The following is a 27003-nucleotide window of genomic DNA, read 5'->3' as shown; positions in this document are numbered from 1 at the left end:
TTAAAAATACCAAAAGGCCCTAAAATCAGTTAGAATAAAATGTTTGATTTTCCTAGAGATTTGCCTTGATGGAAAAGATGCAACACCACTGCATTCACTGTAGGTTTGGACTTCCCTGAGACTTGGTTGTTTGTACCTGTTGTTTTGTTTACTTCACAGAAAATCCTAATCCTGATAATCCATTGCAGAAAACAGATGTCATACAACAGATTCTTAGAACTAAAATCAGTCCAGCAGCATTCCCACTGCAAGCATCACCTGGTGCAGCCGCAGTGGTAATCAATGGGGATGTTCATGTACCAGGATGGCTCCCTTAGGGAACATCCCAAACTTTTCAGAACTGCATTGGGCTGACACATTCCTCAAGACACTGGCTGTTTTCTCTGTCCTTGCCCTCCCAAGCCTGAGTAACTGCACAGTAAGAATAGCACATTAAAAGCTTTTAACTGCCACAAAAAAACTTCTCAAAGCTTAAGCAAAATCATTTCCCAACAAGGGTATCACTTCATTTTTCAGTGACAAATGCTGCAGTCAGCTGGTTTCTATTCATCATTTTCCTTCCTATCACATATCGCGTTAACACGACATACCCTGGTATCTTGTTCCTAAACCACACTCCATCCAAAGAGCTCAAATTCCTTCAGGTGTAGTTGTTCAGAGAAAGCAAAAAAAAAAAAAAAAAAAGGCAAAGACAATATTTAAACTGACTTTAACATCTGAAAATTCAGCCTTCACTCTCGGGCATCAAGAAATATCTTAATACTGTTGCCTGGAATAAAACACAAAACTTTTCCAAACAGTGCTAAAATGATAATATGAACACAAGTCTTTAATTGACAGCCTTGATGGTGCACAGTATGGTGATATGCACACACAATACAGTATTTCTACAATTTTTCTAAGGTTGATTAGTATACCTATCAAATATTGTCCAGTAAGAAGAGCAGTTGGTTAGGTAATTTCCCCCTGGGTTCTGCCCCACTGGAGCCCCCACCAATCTTTTTTAGCCTACACTTTACTGTGTCTACAATATAAGCTGCAAAATGAAGTGTCCTTGCTAGACTAAAGGCAAGACTAAACAGAATTTCAAGAATGTATTAGTAAGGGCTTGGTAAACTATGAAGGAGGACAGGAAAAGTATTAGAAGTGAGAGCTTTGTATTAACAGCTTACAATGTTACAAATACATGAAAAAATATAAAAAAAAGCTAAAAATATTTAGGCATCACAGCCAACAATAAAAAGAAAAACAAAAATCTTTCAAGGGTTTAAATATGGAGGTTCATTAAATAGAAACAGAGAAGAACTTCTGTACCCATAGCACAGTACTTTTTACAGCTTTACATGTGCTTACACATGGTCTTCTTTATTCTGCAGACACCTAATACCCTTCTTCCTCTACCCCAACAAGGAAATGACAGGTAGCTAAACCAATTCCAAAATACTTTGTGAGATTACACAGCAAGGCAACCAAAAAAATTCCTCCCTTCATCTCACAATTGTACTACTGCAGCACAAGCAAATAACAAGGAAAACCAAAGGCCTAGGCCAGTTCTCAGGTGGCTGAGCTGAGCCAACAAGGGCCCAGCACACGAAAGAAGAATTTGGTGCTTCTGCTTTGTTCCTCTCTTCCTCCATCAGCTGTGGCATCCATGAGACCCTTCCTCAACTGACTGAATTCTCCAGCCCATCAAATGATGGTACTTTTTTCCCCAGCCAGTCTTCTGCTAGTTTAATTATTTGAATCACCTGAGAACAGGTACAGTCCACACCCAACCCAACACAATCCAGTTACTGAGGGGTTCCTCCTATCCTGCAGGGCATCAGCATGATGATTTCACACCATCAGTACCACACAAAACCTTTAAAGACTGACCAAGTTCCAGCTCAAGAGCAGAGCTGCCACTCTTCGCACCCAGTCCCCAATCACTGCAATAAGTACTAACTTCCACCCCAATATATTCAAGAGCAACTGGCATACTGTTACAGCTATAGCACCTTTGTGGTGAGTCAGCTTAAAGACTCCTTTTTCTGGTGCTCATACCTTGAAGTACTTACAGATAAAACTCTGACCGTGTCAGCCACACTGATTTCAGCTCAGCCCCCGAACAGAACAAACTGTGATCCTGGATTACTCTGACCAAATCAAATGTCTTTTTGCATATCACAAGCAACTTTTCTGCACACGTCTGTGCAGAATTGGATCTCTCTGATCAAGTGATACCACTGATATAAAATATAAAGAGTGCTTCTCCTTCTCTGAGACCTCACCAGCTAAGTTCTGTGATTACATCCGCTCTTTCTAATTACAAAGTTGGGGAAGACCACACAGTCCATCCTCTAAGCACAATAACAAATTAGCAACAGATAGGGCTGCTGAAAAAAAAAAAAACAACCAATAATAGCATTTGATGTATGAACTCAATCACTAAACAAGCTTACATAAGTATGCTGTTTATGTGATATCATCACTGAACACCTCAGTGTTTCTATTGTCTTCCAGTAAAAGTGCAGAATTTACTGTGTCGGGGGTGAAAAGGTGAAGGTTTTTGATTAGATGCTTCAAGAATAACCTGCAGCCACTTTAGTACATCATTACCTTACCTTAGTTACCAACATCCCCTATTATCAGGCCACTGCTGGCCGACACCACGGCTCAACACAAATTCACCGAACTTGAGCAGAACTTTTCCCTCAGCAGGACTTTCCCCAAATTCCGCGCCAAAACCGCTGTGCACGTGTGGGCACCTCCCGCCGCCGCCGGGAGGCTCTAACGTGTCCCTAAAACCACGGTTCCAAGTGTCCCCAACACCACGGCTCCAACGTGTCCCTAAAACCACAGCTCCAACGTGTCCCCAACATCACGGCTCCAACGTGTCCCTAAAACCACGGTTCCTCAGTCCCCAACGCCACGGCTCCGCAACCCCCACCGCCACGGTTCCACGTGTCCCCAACACCGCGGTTCCCCAGCTCCCAAAACCACGGTTCCACGTGTCCCCAACACAGCGGTTCCCACAGCTCCCTCCCAAAACCACGGTTCCACGTGTCCCCAACACCACGGTTCCCCAGCTCCCAAAACCACGCGTCCCTCAGTCCCCGCCCCGGCACGGGCGGCAGAGCTGAGGGGGCTGAGCTCGCAGCCTGGGGCTCCTCACGCCGGGGGCTGCGGCCAGGCCTCGCGGCGGGATGTGATCACCGCCTCGGAAAGCGACGCCGGAGCCTCCCAACCCCCCCGGAGCACCGGGGCCTCGCCGCTCCCCGCTCCCGCACCTTCCCGCGCTCACCGGCCGCCGGCAGCAGGAGCAGGAGGAAGCAGAGGCCCAGCACGCCCCGACACAGCGGCAGGAGGGCGGCCGCGCCCCGGGGTGTGCAGGGAGGGGGCGGCCCGAGGGAAGCGGCAGAGGCTGCGGGCGGGACGGGGCGGGGCGGCCCCGGCTCGGGAGAGCGCTGAGGCGGTCCCCGGCCCCCGATCTCGGTTCCCCATTCCCCACTACCTGATCGCTGTGCCCCGTTCCCCGTGTGCGGCTCCCGTTACCCAACGCGGCTGCTGCAGCACCAACTGAAGGCTTCTTTCTCCCTAAGGGGACACCTTACCGCAGTATCACAGAACCATTTAGGTTGGAAAAGACCTCTGAAATCATCGAGTCCAACCTGTGATTGACCACCACCATGTCAATCACACTGTCAAAACCAGGTTAGAAGCTGTTGTAAAATAGTTAATAATTGTTATGCATGTACTGTTAAAAAGTTTGGTTACTATATCCTTAAAGGGTAGGTATAAGAAATACGGTACGCTGAGTACCGTATTACACCTAAGTAAAGTGCACCACCCCCAAGCAAAGCGAGCCAGCCTGGACAAATTAAGGATCCCAACAGAAACTAATCCAAAAGAACAAAAAACTGTATAAAAAGGGAGCTTCCGAGCCGGTGGGATCATATGCCGCTCCACCTGGAACATCGGGAACATCTCTGCTCAAGAAAGGAAGAAGATCCAGCGCTGGCTCTGAAGCATCCTCGCTTCTCAGGAACACTACTGCTCGACCCTTGGGCCCTCCAAGCTCTAGGCCTTGTAAAAAAAGCTGAAATCACTTTAGCTCCAGGAGTGTGTTCCCATTTATAACAAGACCATGGCACCAAGTGCCACATCCAAGCTTGCCAAGGTGTTTGTTCCCTGAATGAATCACTTCTGTCAGCATCTAGCTAATGGAGTTATGTCATGCCCCAGCCTTGGAAGGCCAAGCAAAATACAGAAAGGCTGGTGAGAAAATCCCAAGCACCAGAGTTTGGCTTGGAAGGTGGTTTAGAGTGCCTGGGAACACTCTAAAGGCAGGAGCTGAAGGAAGCAGTCACTCCCAGCAGTGTCACACGCCTAGTATTGTAGGACTTCTGGGAAGTTCAGGTTTCTATCCTATCCTGAATTGCATTTCAGACCTGAATTCTTCAAGGCTGGATTTCACATTCTTTTTCCCTATTCTGGTTGTACCTGAGCCATTGTCTTGTTGTTGTCCACGCAGGTTCCTTAGTGGAATCTGATGTTGATGAAACGTTCTGGCTGCTGGGGCACTCCACCTGAGCCTATAGCCTGGTCTGCCTTCCCCTAGGGAGTGCTCCTGCCTCTGGATCAACAGTGCTACAGCACTGTTGCTAAAGAACACCAGGACTGATAAAGCAGCCCTCTTCTCAGTAAGTTTCTGAGGGTAAATGGCCTCTGCTCTATACTTCCCTCTGGTTGCCTTTTTTTCTTCACAAGACATCCTCACAGGCCTTCTAGAAGGTGTCTCAAGGAGAGGTTTCAGTCTCCCCTACCTTACCTGCTTCCTAGCATATTGCAGAATCTCTCACTCACAGGAGAGGAAGCTCAGGTGTGTTAGATGACTTGGAAGCACTGGCAGAGGTAAATGGTCAGCAAACCAGAGGCTGGTGCAGGCCTCTTCCACACAGAATCCCTTGTTTGTTTCAGGTAAATTCTTCAGTCTGTTTGCACCCAGTTGAAGAGCCAGGACAGTTTCTTGACCATGTCTTAGATAATAGGTGTAGTGTATGCCTAAGTCTTGGGTAGATCCAGACTTGTGGCTAGGAGGAAGATTTGCCAAGTTCGAGATTTCCCAAAGTGTTTTGTAGGAAAAGGCTATTTCTTGAGCTCCACCAATGCTATAACCAAATGCCTGTGTGAATTGTGGATTGTTTTCTGTACCTGACCTGAAGATTGTATGTGAGTTCAAGAACTGTATCAAGTAGATTGTTGTAATATTTGCACACAAGTAAATATTGACAGAAGTGAAGAAATTCTGTTGCTTTCCAGAAGTGAATTGTTCACTGAGTCTACATCTCCACTGTGCCCAGTGTCTGGTGCTAAGAAGGAAAAAGTGACTGAATTGTGTGGTGCTGTGATTTCCCCACACCTTAGGAAAGTGAAAGACTGCAAAGTTATTGTTTCTCAGGCAGAAACCTTTACATTTAAATGAGTCTCCTGTAAGAGGCCTGGGTTTAATAGCAAGGAGAAGGTGCACAAGGTCAAACTTCAGGACATAGAGCGTTTTGTCCCCAGTGGCTTAGTGTAATGGTCCTGTGGCCAGATACTTTTGTGAGGCCTGAGAGAGCCTCCCAGTGCACTTTATTGTGCTGGTAAGTGGGGTCAGGGCCAGAACTGGGGCACAGTGCACAGCAGGTCCTGCAGCAGCATCTGAGCTGCCTGTGGGGATTCTGGGGCCAACGCTGCAGGCTGGAGCAGTCTTGGATCAATACAGGCCCAGGGATGCTGGAGCCTCTGACATTTTCTGGATCTTGGGAGACACAAGAGGACCCTGATGGTAGCTGGCTGGTGGTGCTGGGGCTGCTGGAGTTGGGTGCCAGCGAGCTGTGGGGGTGGTGAGGCCCTGGCACAAGTTACCCAGAGAAGCCATGACTGCTCCATCCCTGGAAGTGTTCAAGGCCAGACTGGAAGTGGTTTGGAGCAACCTGGTCTCGTGGGACCTGTCCCTGCCCATAGCAGGGAGGTGGAATTGGATTATTTTTCAGTTCCTTACAACCCAAATCATTCTGTGAATCTGTGTTTCTATCTTGAAAGTGTCAGATGCTCCAGTCCATGCTCCCTGGGCCCTTGTGGATCCAAGACTGCTGCCATTTGCAAAGCTGGACCCAGGATCCCCACAGCCAGCCTGGACACTGCCACAGGACCTGTTGTGGACCGTCCCCCAGTACTGGCCCTGATCCCACTCCACAGGCACAATGAAGCGCACTGAGAGGCCCACGCTCATGTGTCGGTTTCCTCCTCCTCATCTCTCCAAGGGCAGCGTGCAGGGTCTGGCCCAGAGTGTCGTTGTCTCCCTAGGTGTCGGCAGCACCTGCCCTGGCCGCCTCCGCGCGGGCTGGCCTTGGCCGCTTGCCCCACCTCCACGGCCGAGAGTTTCGCGTCTCGGCGACCCCGACCTTGCTCGGGTTCCTCCACAGAAGTTCACACAAGCACTGGGGGGTTTCTGCCACCGGTCCTTCCCCGGGGCAGGGCACCGCGGCCCGGCCCTGCCCGAGCGCTGAGAGAGTCCCTCCCGTCTCCCGGCAACGCGTCCCGCCCGCCCGCCATGGCCCTCGCGGGTCGCCGTAGCGGCGGCGGCGGCGGCGCGGCCGGGCCAACGGTGAGTGCGGCGGCCGCGGGCCCGGTCCCGGTCCCGGTCCCGGTCCCGGCAGCGCGGGGGCTCCCCGGGGCCGCGGGGGCGCTCGGGGCACAACCAGCTCGAGGAGTGTCGTCCGCTATGCGGGAGGCGCCCGATCGGGGAGTGGCTTCCGCGCCTCACGGGTTATAGGCAGGTGTAGGGGGTTCTCGGCTTTGGGGTGTTCGTGAGCATGGAGAGTCCTTCGGGGTTTGGGGGTGTCTGTGGCTGCAGGGAGTGCCGCCCGGCTCGGGGGCTGGCTCTGGGTTATGGGGCGCCGCTGGGCTGCGGGGTGAGTCCGGTTCCTGGGTGTGAGCGCGGCAGTGCTGCCCGGTGGTTGTGGGCTGGGGGTGCCGGCAGGTTGGGGTGCCGCGGGACCCACGCCCGGGCTGAGGGCAGGGCAGTTTTGTGATCCGTGTCGGGCTGTGCTGTTTCCCTTTGCCTGCTGCGAGGCTCAGGGCTGGGCCGGCAGCTGCCAGACAAAGTTGTGTTGGCCGGCCTGGCTTCTCGGCCTCCTCGCCTGCCTCCAGTCGCCTCCACTCCAGCTCTGGCTGCTCCTGTGTTGTGTGTTCTGCCCTGCTGCTGGAAGCTGCTTGATTTTGCCGAGAGAAGGGAGTTCAGCCCGGGGCCAGGCTCTGAGCAGGGCGTCTTGGCTTCTCCGCACATGGGGCAGATGTGTGTCGCTCTGCCCTTTCTCAGACCTGTTGAAAGCAACATCTGCTCCAGCTGAGCAAACACCCTGGCACTGCAGCGGTGCCAGCCCTGCATCTCATATGGTGCCAGTGTGGCGGTGCTGTGTGCTCTGCCTTGGGCATTCAGGCTGTTTCAGCAGCGCTGGTTACCAGAGTGGCTGGCTTTAGGAGAGCCATGGGCACTCCTGACTGCCCTCGGGTGTTTTAAACTTGTTCTGACAGAGGTGAAATCATGTCATGTGTCGAGTACTTTTAGGACAGTACACATTGTGCTGTCTGCTCTGCTTTGGTAGTAAACGATGAGTTTCTCATTATTGTTTTATCTCTTGTTTTGAGTTCCTGACGCATCATTCAGGGCCTTTGATCCAGGCTGGTTTTTGCTTTGTTCCCGCTGTTTTGCTCAGCAGTGCTGCAGGAGGGAGGCCAGGCAGTGTTGCTCCACTGCTGAGTGCTGGGGTGGTCCTGGGGAAAGGGATTTTAGGAAACCCTTTCCCAAGTCTAGCTGAAGCTCATGTGATTTTGTGTTGCTGTGGCACTAGTGTCACTTGGCACTCCTTTTCTGGAGTCACTAACTTTTCTTGGGTTCACCTTAGTTTCTGCTCTGCATGAGATTGCCAACAAGCCTTTGCTCCTGTTGCATCTTCCTGTTGCTCTGTGTGTCATAAAGTGCTTTGACAGATGGGTGACCAGGGAGAGTCTTCCAGTGAGGGTTGGCTATTGGGGCAGTTGGAAGCAGGAGAGGGGTATAGCCTAACATTTGGAAGCTGGATGGAACCAGCCACTTGAATGTATTCTTTTTGTTGTGGCACATGTCAGCTCTGATAGCATTGTAGTGATACCAGGAAGGTTCCTGAATGTGTAGTCTCGTGGTAGATTTTCACTTCTAAACACTATTGTATATTACCTGTGTCTGCTTTTGTCCCCGTGACTCTGACAGCTGGGTCTTTCGCTTTGTAGTCAGTGATATTCTGTTGTAGTCCGGTCCATCTGCATTTGTCTCATTCCTTTTTCCTCTCTCTTTGCTTTGGGTAGTGGAATAATCTAAACACCTGCTAAACAGAAGATTAACCAGGCGCATGTTGCTGTCCTAAAGAATACAGGGCGGGAGAGAAAGGCAGAAGTGTTTGTCAGGACGTGAGCAGCAGCGCGGCGCGGTTCCCAGTCTCAGTGAAGTTTGGCAGTGGCTGTGGCCCTGTGCTGGCCCAGTGCTTCTGGCCCAGGCTTGCTGTGAAGGTTGCCTGTGTTTCTGGCTTGGATGTGCCTGTGCCTTTGTTTGGAGTGGGGTTTGTGTGGCTGTCTGGAGTGTGGCTTAATGGTTTGTCTGCTTTGGGAAGGGTTTGAGCTGTTGGACAACAGTGGGACTGAGAGCAGGGTCAGCAGTTAGTTGGTTTGGGGCTCTTGTGCAATGTCATTAGGACATAGAAGGACTGCAGCTATTTTTTGGCTTATCCCTGTTGTTTAATTCAGGTAAACCAACCTCCAAGAAAGGGAGAAGTCTAAAGACAGCATCCTCCCCAGAAGGTTTTGTTCTAGGCATCTGCCCATCTTATGTCTGCTCTGGAAGTGGTGCCTGTGAAGAATGACGTCGAGAGGTGCTGGGACTGCTTTCTCAAGGAAGAATTACAGGCTGAGCACTGAGCCAGAGAAGTCCAAGGTCACAGGTAGGGTCCTGTACATGCCTTGTGAAAACAGGAGCACTGTGGATCCAGGGAGCATCCCTTGCCTTGCTTGAGATCAGCTGCCTTCCAATTGCAGTCACCATGGCAGTGTGAGGTGTAGGGGGGCTGAAACTGAGTAAATCCTCAAAGTGAGATGAGATTTTGGATGGGACATTCCTGCAGTACTAATGACTCCAGAAACTCAGGTCACAGCCTGAAGCACACAGCCCTTCCTCATAAGGCTGGATAATGTTTTGTTGTCTGCTTGCCATCTGATTTAGGGAATTTTCCTTCCAGGATGAACAGCTTGTCAAATTCTCAAATGAATCCTTTTCTGGGAAATTCTGCTACCTGCCAGGCAGTCTGATTTTTTTTTTTTTTTTTTTTTTTTTTTTTTTTTTTGGCATCACCAATCCAGCACAAGTGTGCTTTTGAGACCACAAATCTGGCATTTGAGGGCACTGTTGCACTCAGAAGCAAGGAATGCTGCATCAGTGTGACACTAAGGGTTGTTTAGTGAAGGTGAGGCACACATCATTAAAGAGGGTTCTGGGTTACACGAGGTGAGCTGCTCCTGCAGCCTTTCCATCTCAGCATCTTTTATGTGGTTAAAAGACATCCTGAATATGAATAGGACATCAGGAATTGCAGTAGTGTTAAGATTTTTATTTTTTTTAATTAAATTGGATTCCTGTTTTCAGCTTTTGGAGTTACTTTAGCACAGCAGGAAGTAGCACAGCAGGATTCCTGAAGATGCACTTCCACCTGTGTGTAGCGATTTATAGGCTCCCAGTTGCTATGGCAGAGCAGCTCAAATTGGAAAGAGTCTTTTTTGGGGAGATGCACCCAATAATGCTGGACTCTGGTTCTGCTAGTGAGGACAGTAGGGTGATGAATGACTGCTGCAGCTGCATTTTCCATTGTGTTGATCAACAAACATGAACATAATTTACCCATAGTTATGAGCTTCTTGCTTGTGTATGAAATGCATGTTTGAGTTTACCCCAGACTCTCTAAGCTTATTTCCTTTCTGTTTCTCCCAAGGGATTGTGAACAGCAGGCTGCTGAATGATTATCTGCATCGAGTCTTTACCAGTGCTGATGGGAACCAGCCTGCAGCTGCTTACAGGTATCAGACTTCTCAGTGCCCAGGTGGCAAGCGATGCCACCTCCAGATAAACAGCACTGTGTGAAAGGAAAGATCCTTTAGTGCCACACAGTGATCTTTGTTAAAAACACAGCAGCTCCATGTTACAGAAACAGCTCTGAGGTCTGCTCTTCTAGTGGCTTTTTCAAACTGCAGGGCTTGTGAGGAAGGACTCTTTTTTGCATGAAAAATACCATATTCCAGCACACTAGGGAATATTTTTGAAATAAGTAGGCATTCACCTCATTGTTCCTGTTCCCCCTTTGCTTGTCAGGAAGTGCAAAATGCACATGTGCAGGAATTAAAAATAGTGTTCTGTAACCTAAAGGCAAGACTGTTACTGATCCATGCAATACCATACATTTTCCCCGCTGTGGAACTGCTGGTACTTTTATTAAGAGTCACCAAAGGAAGAGAAACACAAAATTCCTGTTTAGTGACTGCTTTTTTCCTATTTATTTTCAGTTCTCCTTCACCTTTTAGTCCCAGAAACTTGTAGTGTTGGATGAAAAGAATTGCATCTCTTTTGCCAGAGGCAAGTCAGACAGGTTCAGGGCAGGTAGGAGTGTGGCAGAGTGAGGCAGGGCTGTGGCTCCTGCTGGTTGGCAGTGCTGCAGCATGGCTGGGGTCACATTCCACGGGCTATACTTAGGACTGCCAGCTCCAACGTGAGCTCAGAGCTGCTATAAATAGTTCTTGGCCCTCTGGCTCTTGGTGAGCTGGGGTGATGGTGCGGGGGAGGCAAAGTGGGTCATGTTACTTTACCACAAGCTCTGCTGCCAGAAAGCCTTGGAACACTCCATCTGCCTGAGCATTTTGGGTTTCAGTATTTCTGATTTCTTTGTCTGGTGATTAATGACTTGAATGCACAGAACTGATAGTTTGTTGGACTGGTCTCTCTTTTTTCCTGCCTTCCACCCTTTTTCCCTGGTTGTGGCTACTTGGTAGAAAGCCCAATAGCAATCAAAGAGGTCTTGGAAATAACATTTGCCATATGAGAACAACTTTTATGGTATGACATCTTGCCTTCAGAGGCCTGAATTCTTTATAGAGGAGCTCACTGCAGACATCTCTCTGCCTGTCTCATGCTCTTCCACTCTCCTTCCACAACTCCTCCTTCATGCCAGTGCTGATTAAGCAGCTTTGCTGAAGCATCCCTTCTCAGGCCAACCAAAGCTGATTCTTTGATTTCACTTCTATGCATCTTCACTTCCATCAGGCTTTCACAATGCCTCTCACCATTAGGGTGAGAGGGAAATCCCTAGTCCTGAAGAAGTGAAAAGTTGTTTCCCAGATGGCTTTGGAAGTGGGAAGCAGGGATAGCGACAGCTAGTGGTTCTCACAGTAAAAGGAGGCTCTTGTGCAAGGATCAGCTAAGTAAACTATCCTTGAAAGGAGAGAACCAAGGAAGGGCAGTAAGTTGTCTAGAACAGTGGCCCAAAGGGGATGCATGAGAGAATTTTCAGTATAAAAACAAAATGGTTTAACTGTTTTCACAGAGAGAGGATGCTGGACTAGCCTGACCTTTGTCTGAACTGCTGCAGCTGCTGCTGTGGTCCTCTCTCTTCTTTTGTATTGCAAAATACTTTGGGGAAAAAACGAATCCTGACTTAGGCCATTTTTGTGTGATGCTGACTGCAGCAAAGTCATGTCCACAGTTATTGGTAGTACAGCTGGTTTCTTGCTGCCTTGTACCACGTTTTCTTACTGCCACAAACCACTCCTGAGCAGACTGAAGACTGTAAGATTCTTTGTTAACTACTTTGCTTGTTTGTGCTGTGTTTGGTCCTTCTTTCATTCATTGTCCCAACACAATGGGCAACAAATTCCTTAGATTCGTGACATGAAACAGATCGACAGAACTTCATGTCTCACGTCTCAACACGTGTCTGGGCTGCAACTCTTGAAATATTGAAGACAGAGGTTTTTTTGTAAGAGCTCCTGTGTGTTTATTCCCTAGGAAGCACCTGACGTTCCAGAACCTGCAGGAGCACCTTGAGCGATTGCTGGCAGAGGAGAATGGCTCTGAAGAGAGCAGAGGTAGGAGATAATGCCTATCCAGTTTGTGCTTCTTGCTTGTGCTGCTTAATTGGGAAGGACAAGATGTATCATGAAAGGCATTTCCCTGAGTGAGTGCTGTTGTGCCTCCCTGTGCTCTAATTTATTGTCCTTTTAAATCCTGCCTGTGAGGGGCTCATCGGCCAGCCTTGCAGCAGGTTTGTTTGCAGATGAAGGCAGATTTCCAGGCTAAAATGTCTGGAAAAGCAGTTTTGGGGGTATTTTACTGATAATGATATGCAAAGCCATTGCTTTGACCAGAAGTGTGCTGTACTATTATCAGTAAGAGATGCAGAGGCTTGCTGACAATTACTACATGCTGATCTCCACTGCAGGTATTCACTTTGGGTCTCAGGCTGTACCCTGTGTTCTTTTCTCTGAATGAATCAGGATGTGGCAAGAAACAACCCTGCTCCCCTCCTAGAAAGCTGAATTTTTCTTGCTGGCTGCAATCAAAGTGTTACATGTTGGCCAAACATTTGGCACAGAATTTAGCCTTTGAATTTTGTCAAAGTAAAATTTTCAGGTGTTGTGGAAAATTTAATGTGGCCTGAATGCTGCATAGCTGAGTCACTGTGAAGACTTTATTTTAAATCTCTCTCCTTTTCTGAGTTTCTCAGGGTCTAACATAGGCAACACTATCATAATCTTCCTCCCTTGTAGCAGAATCCAGGTGCTGTTGCAGTCTGGCTAGGGGTACCCAGAGGGTGAACTGTTAAATCCTGCACAGCTGTCCCCAACAGGTTTTCTGCAACTCTTGTTTCAGATCAGGTAGCAGAGGGCCGGCTCGGTCCCTCCACTGTGGTTTTGGACCACACGAGCGGCTTTGAGGGGCTCCTGCTGGTCGATGATGACTTACTTGGGGTGAGTGTGTTGCTGGACACAGCAGAACATGGTTTTGTGGGACTAAAAGCACTTGGGGCTTCTTGGTTTGTTCTTTGTAACGGATCCCTGTCAGTGGCTTTGTAGCGTGTGTAAATGGAGTTTGCCCTGAAAGCTGCAGGATCCTGGAGGAAATGAGCTCTCCTGGGAAAAAGTCTAGCAGTACCACTGAGTGTCAGCAAGGTCTGAGTGGGACTGTGAGGAAGTGAAAGGACTACCCTGGCCCCGGGGCTCACTTGACTAGGCAGCCAGCTTTCCTGTCCCTCCCTCCAGCAGGCTGCCTCTTCCTTCCTTCTGGTCTTCTTAAAAGGCTAGAAAAAGGCTGAAGCTGAGGTTTTCCTTTCTCCTTTGTTTCCACTAATTAGCTGCTTGCTCCTTAGCTGGTGTTCCCCTGATGTTCAGTCAGCTGAAAGAATCCACTGGAATTTAACTCTTTCCTACTTCTGTAATTTCTGTGCTCCTTTCACCCCTTCACTGAGCAAGCACGTCCCCTGCTCTTGAGCTGATTCCCTCCTTAATCTATGCCTGCTTTTTAGCCTCTAACAAATCAGGATGCCCTGGTCTCCCTTTTCCCTTTAACCACCTGCTGTGGATTACTTTGGCTGTACCTAGAATTGACCCACAGAGTGGACTGGACTGGCTTGTCTGGGACTCCCTTGTTCCTGCTTTCATTTCCTCTTCATGGTCTGTCCCATGATAGCAAGATATCAAGAGACAGGATCTAACATGGTTCAGTTTCTAGGCAGCATGTTACCTGCCAATCCTGGCCTTTGGCCTGGACACCTTGGATCTGTAGTTTTGTTCTAACTTGTCCAGCATTCATGTGTCTTTCCTATATCATAATTACTTTTGTATACACTTTTGTGCCAATTCACTGGGAACCTGTCTGTCAACATGTTGTCCTTGTACTGCTGCCATGCTGGGTGCTTCACTGGGGTTTATCAAGTACAGATGAGCTGTGGGAAGGACCTGAATAATTCCCTGGGGCCAGTTGGCTCCAAGTATAGCTGCTGGGCTGGGGAAGATGTCCCTTCTTGTCCCTATACTGTCCTTGTGAATAGTGCTCCATCTGGTTTGGTTTTGAGCGCGAGGACAGAGGGAATGGGAAGGACTGAACAAGCCTCTCTTTTTGCCTGACATTAAAATATCTTTTGTTTGTTGGTCCAGGTGATTGGCCACAGTAACTTTGGGTCCATCAGGGCCACAACATGTGTGTATAAAGGTAAGGAGATAAACCAGTACTGCTTTGAGAAAAGACCCTGGGAGGAGTATATGGGGTGTTAGACAGTTGGAGAGCTCAGGAAATCTTGAATATGTTCCAAATCTTGAGCACCCTCTTCCTCAGTTCATTCACGGAACTTTTCCAGGGAATGAGAAGGATGGGGGATTGTGTGATGCCAGAGTGAAGGGGCAGGAGGGGAATCCTGGGGATGTCCTGAACCTCCTTTGTGTGCCACGTATATTTCTGTGGGAGCAGTGTCAGGTTCAGTGTCTCTAACAACAAGCCAGGGGACAAAAATTCACCTTGTGGCATCTCTTTTTCTTTCAGGGAAATGGATTTATGAGGTGCTCATCTCCTCCCAGGGACTCATGCAGATTGGCTGGTGTACTCTCAACTGCAGATTTAATCAGGAGGTAGTATAGCTACGCTGGGGGATGCTCCTCCACTGCTTTTTTGGTCAGTGTAGAGCATTGCATTGGTGCTGTGTCCTGCTGGCATTCACACCAGAAATGCCATGCACACACATAAAATGCCAGACCTGCTATTTTAAGAGTCTTTATGAGACTCTCTGGTCGGTGTCCACAGAATGGTGCTCAGTGAGAAAGGCTGTGCTGGGTGTGTTGATGTGCTCTTGCTGCACGTAGAACTGCTACATATTGACTTTCAGCTGGTATCTTCCCCAGAAACTGTGTGTGTCTGCAGTGCTGGCAGCCTGTCCCTTGGGATGGGCCTCAGCACCTGGTGCTACAGGGTTTTTTTTGCCCAGGGGAGGGTGAGATGTTGTTTCATCTGGGTGGGATGTTTGGTGCTGGAAAGGGATGTCAGCTGCAGAATTTCACTAACTTGTTACTCTGCAGTATGTGAGAGGGGAAGTGATGGACATCCCAGGGGGCTGCTTTGATAGAAATGAGAAGTGTTGGATGCCAGTACTCTTCTTCTGACCCAAAAATAAGTAGGGAGTGGTGCATTTCTCTGAACCAAAGATCACAGCCACTGGATTCATTCCTAGAGTGAGGATTTTTCCCAGGCAGAGCATGTGAGCTGTCAGCTGCTCTCCCTGTCTACTGGTCTGCCCCTTAAAGGTTCTCTTGCAATGAGAGGAATCCTCTATGCCTGGTCTGCTCTGAGTCTCCTCTTTCATGCTTTGGTGCAGGAAGGCGTTGGGGACACGCCAGATTCGTATGCCTATGATGGAAACAGGGTGCGCAAGTGGAACGTGACTACAACAAACTATGGCAAAGTGAGTAGCTGTCCCCCAGGAATGGGATGGACAGGAAGGAGCAGAAAGCAGGTGACTACTTCTGCTCACTGAATTCTGCTGGGCCTTGTGAAGTGCCCTCAAGCCTTTCTCCCTGCTTCAGTCTGTGTGCCAGCACTTGTCTGTACTTTAGGGGTGCTGGACATGCTGTCTCAGTGCTTTGTTTAGCAGCCCCAGCAGTCTGATTCCCAGCCTAGTGCTGCTGTTGATCCCTGGAAGGCTCTGGTTCCCTGTGGTACATCAGAACATGGTGCACGGTTGAAATAAATTTACATTCCTAGTGCCAGAGGGGAAAAAAAGATGCCAAACAGGCTTTAGAAGTGCCTGAAAATTATGTGAGCTGCTGGGAGAAGGAACTCTCTCTTCTTTAACCCTGAATCTCAAGGGATTGGTTGGGTTGCAGTCTTTATTGTGATGTGGCAAAACCCTGGAAATACATGTTTAACCTCTTCTCTCCCTTTCCTGCAGTCCTGGGCAGCAGGAGACATCGTCAGCTGTCTGATAGACCTTGATGAGGGCACCATTGCTTTCTGCTTGTAAGCATCTTTGCCCCATTCCCTGCTTTGTTTATGTCTGTATGTCTGTGTGTAACAGAAAGGTTACCTCATTGCTCAGCAGATTGCTGAGCCCCATTTGTGCTCTCTCCCCTTTATGTTCCTTGGTAATTCTGGCCTTTGTTTTTCTGTCTTGTGTTCAGAAACCATCTGAATGGGTTGTTTGGTCTCAGTTCAGTTCAGTCGAAAACATTTGGCAGGAAGATGTTCAAGCTACAAAATCTTCATAAAGTTTGCCAGGATTTTGGAGGGAAAGGCATCTCTTGCGGTGCTTAATGCCACACTTGGCTTTAATTAATTGCTTTTGTAGTCACTCTAGACCTTGCCTGTCCTAAATTCACAAGGAGCTGTGAAAAGGTTGATAAATCTCCAGTTTCCAGCTCCCATGCACAATGAAAATTGTTCTCTAGCCCTGGCCTGCAACAAGTCAGTTGCACATAAGAACTGTTAGATGGTTGGTGTCATCTTTTATGGAGGAGTAGATTGAAAGCATTATCCTTGATTGCCACCAACATCAAATAGATGAGGCCAAAAAATCATGTGCTTTAAAATGTCCTGCTGCTTTAGTTATCTCACAGATTTGGGTTGCCCTTGAAGCTGAGTGGGCTCTGCATGTTGTGTAGACCCCAGTGCCTTCCCAGTCTCATATGAAAATGGGAGTGACCCTGTGCTTCCCGTGGCTGTCACTCAGCAGAGCTGTGACATTTGCATGTGTGCCAGGTTAAGAATGACAGGAGGCATGACTGACTGGCGTGTCCGTGTTGGCAGGCTGATATCTGTATTGCCCAGCCTCCTGCCGTGACTAAAACCTTGTGGGTTTTCCTTCTTTCAGGAATGGCATATCTCTGGGAACTGCCTTTGATAACATCACAAGGGGTGCTGGAATGGCTTATTTCCCTGCCATCAGCCTCTCCTTCAAAGAGTCTGTTGCTTTTAACTTCGGAAGCCGTCCACTCCGATATCCTTTAGGTGTGGGGAGAGGAGGTCTGAAGGGGGAAGAGCCTGTCCTGACACCATCTTTGGAGGCTATGGAATATACACACCTGACTGCAGTTCACTTTCTGCTGTCAGCACTTGTGTGCAGAGCTGAGTCAGGGACAGAAGAGCCAAATACTTAGCTGAAGCAGAACTCCAGGACACAAACACAAGTTTCTGAAATGAGAGTTGCTTTCAGCTCTGCTGCTACAGCTGGGGGCTGCCTGCTCCCAGACACTCAGATCCTGCAAAATTCTCACTCGGCAGTTTTGGAAACCCTAATGCTGATGTGCTGCTGAGCCTTTTGGTCACTCATCTCTTTTACCTCCCAGCCATATGGGACTTCTGACATGGTATTAAGTGTTGCCTGTTGATGTGTGAATGCTGAAGCCTGGAGCTCCTGTCAGAGCAGTCCTGGCTGTGCCTGTTGATGGCTGTAGTGGGAGCTCCAGTAGGTCTTTTTAATGAAAAAAGTATTTCACACCAAGCAGAAGTGAAAGACTTTCTGCTTGCAGTATGGAGGAAGTGGAGATAAGAGCTTGTAGCTTATCATCTGTGCAGAAGGCACTATGGTTTGAACTGGAGCTGGGTACCAAGTAAAGCAGTCAGAGTCTTTTCTTTGCACAGACAAAAGAAGTCCCAAAAGAATCAGATTGCATTTTCCCTTAACACTTCCCTACTTATCCAGTGGAAGGTTACCGGCCCTTGCAAGATCCTCCTGTGGCAGACCTGGTGAAGGCTCGGAAGCTGTTGGGCTACTTGAAGAATGTGATCCATATTGGAATAGATGTGACGGTAGGCTGGCATCACGGGGTGGGTCTGAGGGGCACCATGCTGGGAAATGTGGTTCTGCTCTCCTTGGCACATGCTGCCAGCTCAGATGTTTCCATACACCCGAGAGTCTAAATGCTTGCATGGGGCATGTGTGTGTCCCTAGAGCTCTCTGGCTTGCAAAATGGCCTTCCTGGTAGTTCCAGGACTTAATTTAAGTCATACTGGGCTTTGTTGTTCTCAGTCCTGTAAAGTTTCATTGCCAGTATTCAAAAAGTGATATTTGTCAGGCTCACAACTGCATTTGATTTTGCACCCTTGAAATTAGTTTGTTCATATTCTAAGCTTTTTACTGATGTCCTATTCAGCAATGTGATGAAATTCTAGCAGGTCTGCCTTGAGGATTGTTTTGGCTGTGGCACTGTTTGCTGGAAACACTGTTTTCCACTAGGATGAGGGATGATCTGTTTATGCCCAAAGCATAGAGAATGCCATATGCTATGGTCTTGGCTCGAATGAAGGCCTGCTTTGATAGTTCTCCTCCTCTGTAGGTGCTCCCATTTACGAATTATCATGTGAACTAGAGCCTTTTTTTAGAAGAACATTGTCAAAGTGCCTGCATGTGGTTGATAGTGACATTTGGACTGCACTACAGCTTTCCAAAGGAATAGACCTGGCTTCTTTGGCATTCTGAATTCCCATGTTCAAGGTTTTTGGTGCAGTCAGGCATGGGAGAGCAGCAGTGGCTGCTCCAGGCATGTGGTTCATTCAGTTGCTGGTGTACAGGTGGATTGGGCTGGATCCAAGCCATGTGTCTTTCTGGGTTTGTCATTGCAGGAGGGGAAGCTGGTGGAGAAAGACACATCCATGTGGCAGCTGCAGGGAGAACCCACAGTGTTGATTACATTAGCTCACATCTTCAATTACTTCTCCCCTCTTATGGTGAGTTTTGCCTGCCCATTGCCAGGTTCTGTAGTTCTTGTTACTGCTCTTGCAAGGCAAAATAATCTCCAGCTTTTACTGGGAAGTGACTGTGCCATTGTGGACTGTTGATCTGCCTCTCTGTCTGCAGTGCAAGGTGTACCTGGTGGAAGATGTGCTCATGACCTTCCTGTTGAGCATCCTTGAACGAGGAGGGGCAGTGGAGGCCCATCCCCTTATTCAGCAGCTGCTGGATCTCATGTGGCTTCTTATGGAGGTGAGTTGCTAGGGTGCTGGTTCCTCCCTGGGGGTCCCGGGGAGACTCTGGGAGGTGCTGAGGACAGGAGCCTTCCCTACAAAATGCTGGCAGTGTTCAGTGTCTTTCTCTTCTTTTTTCTTTGTGGTAGACCACCCTCTCAATTAGCTCCTCTGGCTGCTGCTGCACACCCAGGCACTGAGGGTTGAATGCAGACACTGGCAATGAGTTAACCAGGCATTTCTAAGCTTCTCCTACTGCTAAAGGAACTGATGATGGTGAATAACTTCCTGTTTCTGGAAACATCAAGTTTATCAATGAGAATAGTCTTCTGATTGTTATTAATGTGTATTTGACTGTGGAGGTCTTAAGTGCTGCCATGTGCTGAAGAGATTGATCAGAGTGTGCAAGACTAAGGTTGAAGTGTGCAGTGCACTCTCAGCATCTCCAGCACTGCTGGGGAAAAGTCTCCTCCAACTTCCCTTCCTATCCATGCTGGGTGAGCTTACTTCTTCCTGGGACACATGTTTGAGGCAGCTGGGAAGCTGCTGCTGCTGCTGGATGCTTGGGTGGTTACACAGAGCCAGTCACTGCCAGGGATCTGCTTGGAGACAGCACGTCTGCCCTTTGGGGTAACAGTTAACAGATGTGGGCACTGGCCCAGCCAGCTGCCATGAGAAGTTTAGTAGAAAAATGTCATGACTCCTTCAGGCCCACCATCTCAGCAGTGAAACTGGACCCTCTGGTGGGGCTTCTGTGTTTGTGGAAGAGTTGGCTCTCATCCTGCTAGTTGGCTATGAGTTGAATTCAAACAGACAACTCTTCTCTCATCACATTTACCCAAGACTGACTTCTTTCTTGTCTGGTTAGTTCTACCAACACTGTGTCTTGGGTAGAGTCAGGGAATAAGAAGACTGGTGACTGCCCAACAAATAGGGCCTGGGACTTTGGCTTTTTATAGGTGACTTTTGGGTTGGACTTCCTGCAGAAGCTCGTTTCCCTGTAGCAAAGCAGTGGCACCAACTTCTGCTTGGACTGTCTCCTGTGGAGTCAGAGGGACACTGTGGGTTCAGAGCACCTGCTTTTCCAGTTCAGAAATGAATGCTTCCTTCCAAGATCTCAGTCTGGGAGATATTGCTGTTCCTGACTCCTTGCTGTTGTTCTTAAACGTGTTTCTTATTTTCTCAGGAGTATGAAGTGCATGAGTGCCTCAAGCAGCTACTGATGTCCCTGCTGCGGGCTTACAGGTTCTCCCCCATCATCCCAGACCTGGGATTACAAGTGAGTTTGCATTTCTGAATCCCCAGGAATCTGTGACTAGCCAGCTTGTTATGTCCCCATGTCCAAAGGTACATGATGTTTTGGATCCTGTAGTTGTTTGATCCAAAGATGGCAGTTTTGTCACACTGTAGCCATTGGAGAGTTGTATGTTCTGCAGATGTTCTTCATTTTACTTCTCCTGTTTTCCTAGATCCACTACCTCCGGCTCACCATTGCAGTCTTGAAGCATGAGAAATCTAGGAAATACCTACTCAGCAATGTTCTGTATCCTTTGTGTCTGCTCCTGTCTCAGTTTTCCCTTCCCTCAATAGTGCAGCCGAGGACACTTCAAGGACCTGTAGGTCCAGAGAGGCAGGTGCCACCCTGTCTTGAGAAGTCATTTCTCAGGTCTCCTCTGCCTGACACCATTTGCTACGAATGCTTTGAGGGGAGGGAGTAGTGTTGTATAGTTCACATCCTAGTAACGCACAGGAGCTCATTTCTACCTGACTGACCTCTAATATTCCTAGAGCAAAACCACTTTCAGAGCAGTCAAGCTCTGTGGTAGCATTTGGGTAGCTGCTGTAATAGCTGTGTGGGGCTTCTCCAGAGGCCTCTGGATCTTGCAGTGGTAGTTTGGAAAGGAGTCTGTCACTACAGCTCTGGGGATGTGCCCTGTCCCTTCTCCCAGTGTAGCTTCTGTGCTTGCTTTAACTCCAGCACAGCTTCGACGTGCTCCGTTCCGTTGTGTTCTTCTACATCAAGAGCCCTCTGCGTGTGGAAGAGGCAGGTTTGCAGGAGCTCATTCCCACCACGTGGTGGCCAAACCGCTTCACCAAGGAGGTGAGTACAGGCACTTCCACCCAGGAGGCTGAGGAAATGTTGCCTGCCATTTGCATCTTCTTCTGGCTGAGGAAGTTGGATGGCCCCTATCTCCAGCTGTGTTAGCACTGGTGGGTCGTACAGTTTGAGAGCTGGAGCTTTTCCATTCCCCTGTCATCTTTTTGTCCCCTTAGAGAGTATGTTTGATGCTCAGACAGCGGAATGGGGACAGTTTTCTGTGGCAACAGATTTGGAAGGGAACTTCACAGTATTTAAGGAATTGACTGGGGTGTCCTCAAAAGATCTCCTGCCATTACTCATTACAGGGCTGGAGGAGACCTGTTTAGGTGTCCTGCCAGCTGCAGTCACACACTGGCACATTGTTTCAGGGAGTTTCTGCTCTCCATTTTGCATTGTTCAAGGAAATTTCTGGCAAGACATTTTCCCTGTTCAGTGCTCTCCTACTAATCAGTGTCTGTCCCCCAACCAGGGCAAGGAGAGTAAGGAGGTGAAGGAGGAGAGTGCTGAGGAGAGATTGAGGCGTCGGGCGTATGAAAGAGGCTGCCAGCGGCTCAAGAAACGCATTGAAGGTTTGTGGGGAAGGAGGGAAGTTGCCAAGATTCCACACCTTTTGTGCAGCCAGGGGCTTTCTAAATCCTATTCATTATAAATCCTGCGCCCCCTGTGCTGAGGAGGAAGCCTTTCTCCTGGGGACAGGGTACTGCAGTTGGGTTAAGAGGGGTAGTTGCTCTCCAATGCTGGTTTTCTGATGGCAGATGTGTGTCCCCCTTTTAGTGGTGGAAGGTCTCCAGGTTCAGATTCTGAAGTTGCTGCTGAACAACAAGGACAGAGGAGGGGTAAGCACTCTGTGGGTCTTTTGTGACAATATCTTCATGGGATGTGCTTTGTAAATCCTAGGTTTACCACCTGGTTTTTCTTCTGCCAGGGGGAAGCCTCCAGATACATCTTCCTAAACAAATTCCGCAAGTTTCTTCAGGAAAACGCTAGCAACAGAGGGGTGAGTCAGAGGGCCAGCCTTCCTGCAAGTCTGACCCTGGGAGCTTTCTGCACCTTCAGGCTGGGAACTCTGCCCTTCTGGCCGGGCTACTTCTAGTAGTTGATCCACTGAGGTCTAGATATGACAGGGAATGAGGAGGAGGAGATCTGAGGCTAGAAACCAGGCAAGTTAGATAAGTCCTGTGCAGTGATTTATAGGAAGGTGGTCCTTGGGAGGTCTTAGGTGAGAGCTGAATATCCTCCTATAGCCCCTCAGGGGGTGTGGGTGTGGAGTGCTCTGCCACAGTGGGGCTGCTGGCTTTGCCATCCTCCTCACTACCTGGGTGAGGATTGTTCCTCTGGCCCTGGGTCAGGCTGTTGGCCTGAGGCTTTGGGAGGTAGACCCTTTCTTCACCTGCATCCCTGTGCTCATCCTCATCTTTCATGATGGAGTGTGTGTTATCCCTCATCCTCTGTCAGACCAGTGACAGAGGTGTCCCAGGACTTCCTGGAGGTGAAAACTGCTGCCCACCATCAGGTCTGGGCTCTCTGCCAGACCTGAAGGCTAGAGATGCTAGCAAGGCTGAGAACACAAAAGTTTCTGCCTGCTCCATGTAGCCCTTTGGCCAGAGATGCACTTTCACACCTGCCCTGATGCTGGACTCTCATTCTTGCCCTAGAACTTGGCTGTGTTGTGCCCACCAGAGTACATGGTGTGCTTCCTGCACCGGCTCATCGCTGCCCTGCGCTACTTCTGGGATGGCCACAAAGCAAAGACCCCAGCTTCCCTGAGCAGTGAAGGTGAGGCCTGGGGGAGAGGCTTTGCAGGCTTTTCTGTGGTTAGGACAAGGTTTGTTTCTTGGCAGTGCTTTCCAGGATGTTGGAAATGTTATGTCTCTAATGAGTGCTTGAGCCTTATCTCACCTTGGGAAGTTCCTGTGCAGATCTATTGCAGTCAACATCCAGATCTGAGACTTGCAAAAGGACACCTGTACTGTTTGTTATTCCCCCATCTGCTCTGGAGCAGAGTCCACTATTGACTGTGGGTCTGTGGAAGGGCAGCTCAGCGATCCATTAGTCAGAGTTTTGGGGAATATATTCTTCTGATTTTGGAGTTCCCAAACTGTGGAAGTAAGGGGAAACTAAATCAGTGCCAGTTGCTTTCCCACTCTTAGACCCCACTGGTATTCCCTCTCCTTACTTCAGGCTGACCTTTTCTCTAGACTCAGTGAGTGCCTTACTATCCCTGTGGGACGAAGTGGCGGAGCTGGAGTAGCCAGGTGGAGAGCTGCCAAGTTATCTGATGATCCAGTTTACCCCTGTGACTGTGGCTGGAGGGAGGAAGTGCTGGCAATCTCATTGATGGCCATTGTTTGCTCCTCTTTCTGCATGGATCTAATACTTGCTCCATTGTGGAAATCATCTCTGCCTTAATGGCCTGTGCTTTTATTACAACAAAAGTTGTCCCTATATGTTAGTCCTAAATGTGGGTCCTGGGTTCTGCTTTAGGAGCCCTTACATGACTTTGTACGTCCTGTGCATGAGACTTGTGGAAAAAAATGAATCTCCTCCTCTGTTTTAGAGGCCTATGTCCCTCCTCAACTCTTCTATAATGGGAAGGTGGATTATTTTGACCTTCAACGACTTGGAGGTCTTTTGTCTCATCTTAAGAAGACTCTGAAAGGTAAGTGCTCTCATTGCCAATACCTGAATCCAGGTCTTGGATGGAATTCATGCAAGACATGCCAGGGAGGGAGCTGTGGGTGATGAATTTTGATTAAATTCAGGGAGAGCAAACTTGAATTTTAATGAGATTCAAATTAATTTGAAGAAGACACCACACCTTTTAGGTGGAGTGTCCTTTAAGTTAACAGTTTACTGTTTGTATCCCTGAATTGGGCATGTGGCAGTTGGAGGAAGGGGATAGTCTGGGAATATCCTCTGGTGTGGTGCTCTTGCTGCACCACAGCCAAGGGCTGGGAGCTGTCAAAGCACTGACCATCTGCTGGGCTCTGCTGGGCGTGAAGGATGCCCAGGATTTACTTGGTGCATTACTCTGGGCAGGGAGGAGCAGCCCTGTGTTGTACTGCAGCTGTGTGTATGTGTGCCACACACTCCACTGGCACTAGGCTTCCAAAGCCTGCCTTGTGCAAGGGTTAGAAACCCTTTGGCATTCCCTTGGACTTGGTTTGTCTTGCCTTTGGCTCAGATGTCTCTTCTCCTTCCCCGGTGTGTTTGCAAGATGAGGACCATTTTCTCTGTCTCATGTTGATCCTTGGCTGTTCAGGATTAGGTTACTCAGCTTGAGAGCCACGTTATCTCCTCTGGTTTCTTACCAAGGTATCCTGGCCAGCTGTAAAGAAAGAGCTGTGGACTAAAGAACATATTCTTCAGGCTTTGTACAGTGTAGCCATCAGCACAGGCTTCCTCTGTGTGTGAGTCTCAGTCCTGGTGACTTAGGGACACATCATGGGACAGCATTGGAGAGCTGGATGCTTAAAAGATGGTCTCAGGCAGAGAGTTGCCATTCCTGCACTAGTCCAGTTTGGCCCTGGTGGTTGTCTCCTGGTTTCTCAGTTATCCTATTTGTAGGTGGTAGGAACAGGAGCAGAAATGGATCCTGTGAGGGCAGCACCTGCTGCTCTCTGTTCTTTTTGTAAGGGCAGATCTGTTCCTTGTAAGGCAGCTTGGGACAGGTGAGCTTGTTTTGATAGAGCATTCAACTTTTCTGACTGCTTCTCTGCTGCTGAGAAGCAGGAAAGAGGATGAGTCTTCCTCATGGTAAGTGAAGAGTGACTCCTGCATTCATCTCTGCTTTGGTGTGCTCTGTGCAGATGACCTGGCTGCAAAAGCCAACATCCTGATTGACCCCGCAGAGCTGCAGGCAGTGACTATGGATGATCTTGATGAAGATGAGGAATCAGCAACATCAGCAGCACAGGTGAGTTGAGTTACTCCCCTGCAGGGGCCCTGGTGCTGGGGCAGCAAGCTGGGCCTCTGGCTAGAAAGGCTTTGCTTTACAGTGAGGCAGGGTTGGGTCAGAACTGTAACCAGTCCATGGGCAACCAGATGAACAGCTGCACTTGGATGGGAGTCACTGGAGATCAGTGAGATCCTGGCTGCACCAAGTTTGAGCAGCAAAGTTTTCTATACCCTGCTCTCTCACTACCCACTGATCTGAGTGTGCTGCCTCCCCTCCGTGGCAGCTCTTGGTTCTTGCATCTGGGAAGGTGCAAGGCAGCTGTAGACAGAGCAGCTTCTTGCTGTGCAGGTCTGCTGTTTGTGCCTGGCATGTGCCCTTGGAGGAAGGACTTACCCATTTGCTACCCTGCCTGCTCATCTTGCAGTGGCCACTGTGCATCTATACCAACGTCCTTTCGGGGTCCAGGGAGGAACAGCAGGCAGCCAAACACAGCTGGAACTGTTTCTCCCTTCATTTCCTTCTAGTCCCAGCGCCCCTCTGCCGCCCTGGCCATTGGTGGAGCTCTTGCCAGGCCTGCCTGGCTCAGCTCCCCCACCCTGGGCCGGGCCAACCGGTTCCTGAGCACGGCAGCCGTCAGCCTGATGAACCCGCGGCGGCCCCTTGGAGCCCTGGAGAAGATCAAAGTGCTCACGCTGCGCGCGGAGCAGCGCACACGGGAGGACAGTGAGTACTGCTGCTGTGCTGGCATGGCACAGCTGGGCCCTGGCAGAATGGCATCTTCCAGCTGCCCAGAGGAACGCAATCTCCGTACTGCCAACATTGCTCCTTCCTGTTCCCAGGGTGTGCTGACACCCAAAAGGCCCCTTTGTCATCCTGAACATGACACTGGTGATGTTTTCACCCTCTGTGTCTAAGGAGATGCTGCCTTGGTACTTCCAAATGCAGTGAGACTTTGCAGAAAGGCAGTTCAGAGGCAGCTGTAGCCACACTTGCTCTGAAGACAGGCCAGCCAGAGGATGATGTGTGCAGCAGCAGCACTGTTGCTGTTTGGGTGGACCAGGCAGGCCTTTGAAGCACGTACAGGGCTTGAGGAAGTGGAATTTGCATGACTTGGGTCAGTCTGAATAGATCTGACAGGTCAGTCTGATGAAGGCAGCAAGATGAGAATGGTGTGGTAGTGTGGTATCTAGTGGTATCTAGTGAATCCCATGGGCTGGGAAGACGCTCCATGTTACAGAGGCTCAGCAGGGCTTTGGCTTCAGACAGGAGCAGACAGAAGCTGAGGTGCCAAAATGCCTTGCTAAGAGCTTCTTTCTTGTCTTGGGAATGCATTGCAGTTGAAGGCACCCATGGAAACGATGGTCTCTTACTGGGCAGACCCCCGGAAGAGCCAGACCAACCCATCACTGAGAACTCCCTCCTGGAAGTCCTGGATGGGATAGTGATGATGTACAACCTCAGTGTCCACCAACAGCTTGGGAAGGTAAGTGGTACATGCTGTGCAGGAATCCATTTCCCCAATGTTCATGTTTCTACACCAATTCTGTTTTCTGCTTATTTAGTGACTGTGTGTGCCCTGTCCTTCTGCCAACCTCCATTGGGGTTCTGGTTGCATGCTTGTATGTTTAGGGGAAAAAAACCCTTATTTACTGCTGAAATCTGCTGCTTTTCAGATGGTTGGTGTGTCAGATGATGTGAATGAATATGCCATGGCACTGAAAGACACAGAGGAAAAAATCAGCCGCTGCCCAAAGAGGGTAAGTGTCTCTGGATTCCCAGCTCTTACCAGATTCCCAGCTTTGATCTCTGCCAGAGCCTCAGTATCCAGCAGGGTGAAGTCCTGCTGCCCAGCTGTACTAGCATCTGCATCAGGCCTTTTGGGCTTCAGCTGAGACTGATAAGTGCTTTTTATAGCACTGATTCCCACTCTCTCCACTGGAAGGCTGCTGTCCCCTTTCCCCC

At 49.2% G+C, this 27003-nt stretch overlaps 2 protein-coding genes across 5 annotated transcripts in view; one reads left to right on the top strand and one right to left on the bottom strand.

Moving 5' to 3' along the window:
• SHISA5 (shisa family member 5) overlaps window positions 1-3381 on the bottom strand; it is a 38996-nt gene extending 35615 nt beyond the window's left edge. Inside the window, exon 1 of one of the 2 annotated variants that reach the window (XM_041425460.1) lies at window positions 3270-3381. The gene's annotated coding sequence lies outside the window, so the exon portion shown is untranslated. The remainder of the gene's footprint in view (window positions 1-3269) is intronic. The other variant, XM_041425459.1, reaches the window with a different exon arrangement.
• A 3145-nt stretch (window positions 3382-6526) lies between these two features.
• The window catches only part of RNF123 (ring finger protein 123), a 48529-nt gene continuing 28052 nt past the window's right edge, over window positions 6527-27003 (top strand). For 2 of the 3 annotated variants that reach the window (XM_041425650.1, XM_041425648.1), the window contains exons 1-25: window positions 6527-6631; window positions 8806-8999; window positions 10041-10125; window positions 12104-12183; window positions 12968-13065; window positions 14251-14305; window positions 14633-14718; window positions 15459-15545; window positions 16032-16099; window positions 16950-17075; window positions 17773-17887; window positions 18701-18805; window positions 18936-19061; window positions 20229-20321; window positions 20512-20585; window positions 21026-21143; window positions 21613-21712; window positions 21918-21979; window positions 22069-22140; window positions 22799-22919; window positions 23701-23802; window positions 24953-25059; window positions 25566-25764; window positions 26379-26524; window positions 26715-26798. In XM_041425650.1, coding sequence (XP_041281584.1) covers window positions 8918-8999; window positions 10041-10125; window positions 12104-12183; window positions 12968-13065; window positions 14251-14305; window positions 14633-14718; window positions 15459-15545; window positions 16032-16099; window positions 16950-17075; window positions 17773-17887; window positions 18701-18805; window positions 18936-19061; window positions 20229-20321; window positions 20512-20585; window positions 21026-21143; window positions 21613-21712; window positions 21918-21979; window positions 22069-22140; window positions 22799-22919; window positions 23701-23802; window positions 24953-25059; window positions 25566-25764; window positions 26379-26524; window positions 26715-26798 — 2391 coding nt within the window. In that variant the 5' untranslated portion in view covers window positions 6527-6631; window positions 8806-8917. Of the gene's footprint in view, window positions 6632-6651; window positions 6800-8805; window positions 9000-10040; window positions 10126-12103; window positions 12184-12967; window positions 13066-14250; window positions 14306-14632; window positions 14719-15458; window positions 15546-16031; window positions 16100-16949; window positions 17076-17772; window positions 17888-18700; window positions 18806-18935; window positions 19062-20228; window positions 20322-20511; window positions 20586-21025; window positions 21144-21612; window positions 21713-21917; window positions 21980-22068; window positions 22141-22798; window positions 22920-23700; window positions 23803-24952; window positions 25060-25565; window positions 25765-26378; window positions 26525-26714; window positions 26799-27003 lie in introns of those variants that run through there. The other variant, XM_041425649.1, reaches the window with a different exon arrangement.

This window comes from Onychostruthus taczanowskii, unplaced genomic scaffold (genome assembly GCF_017590055.1).
Source record: "Onychostruthus taczanowskii isolate IOZ18803 unplaced genomic scaffold, ASM1759005v1 scaffold9, whole genome shotgun sequence".
Lineage (NCBI taxonomy): Eukaryota > Metazoa > Chordata > Aves > Passeriformes > Passeridae > Onychostruthus > Onychostruthus taczanowskii.
The sequence above is the reverse complement of the archived record's forward strand: the minus strand, read 5'-3'. Positions and strand labels throughout refer to the sequence as shown.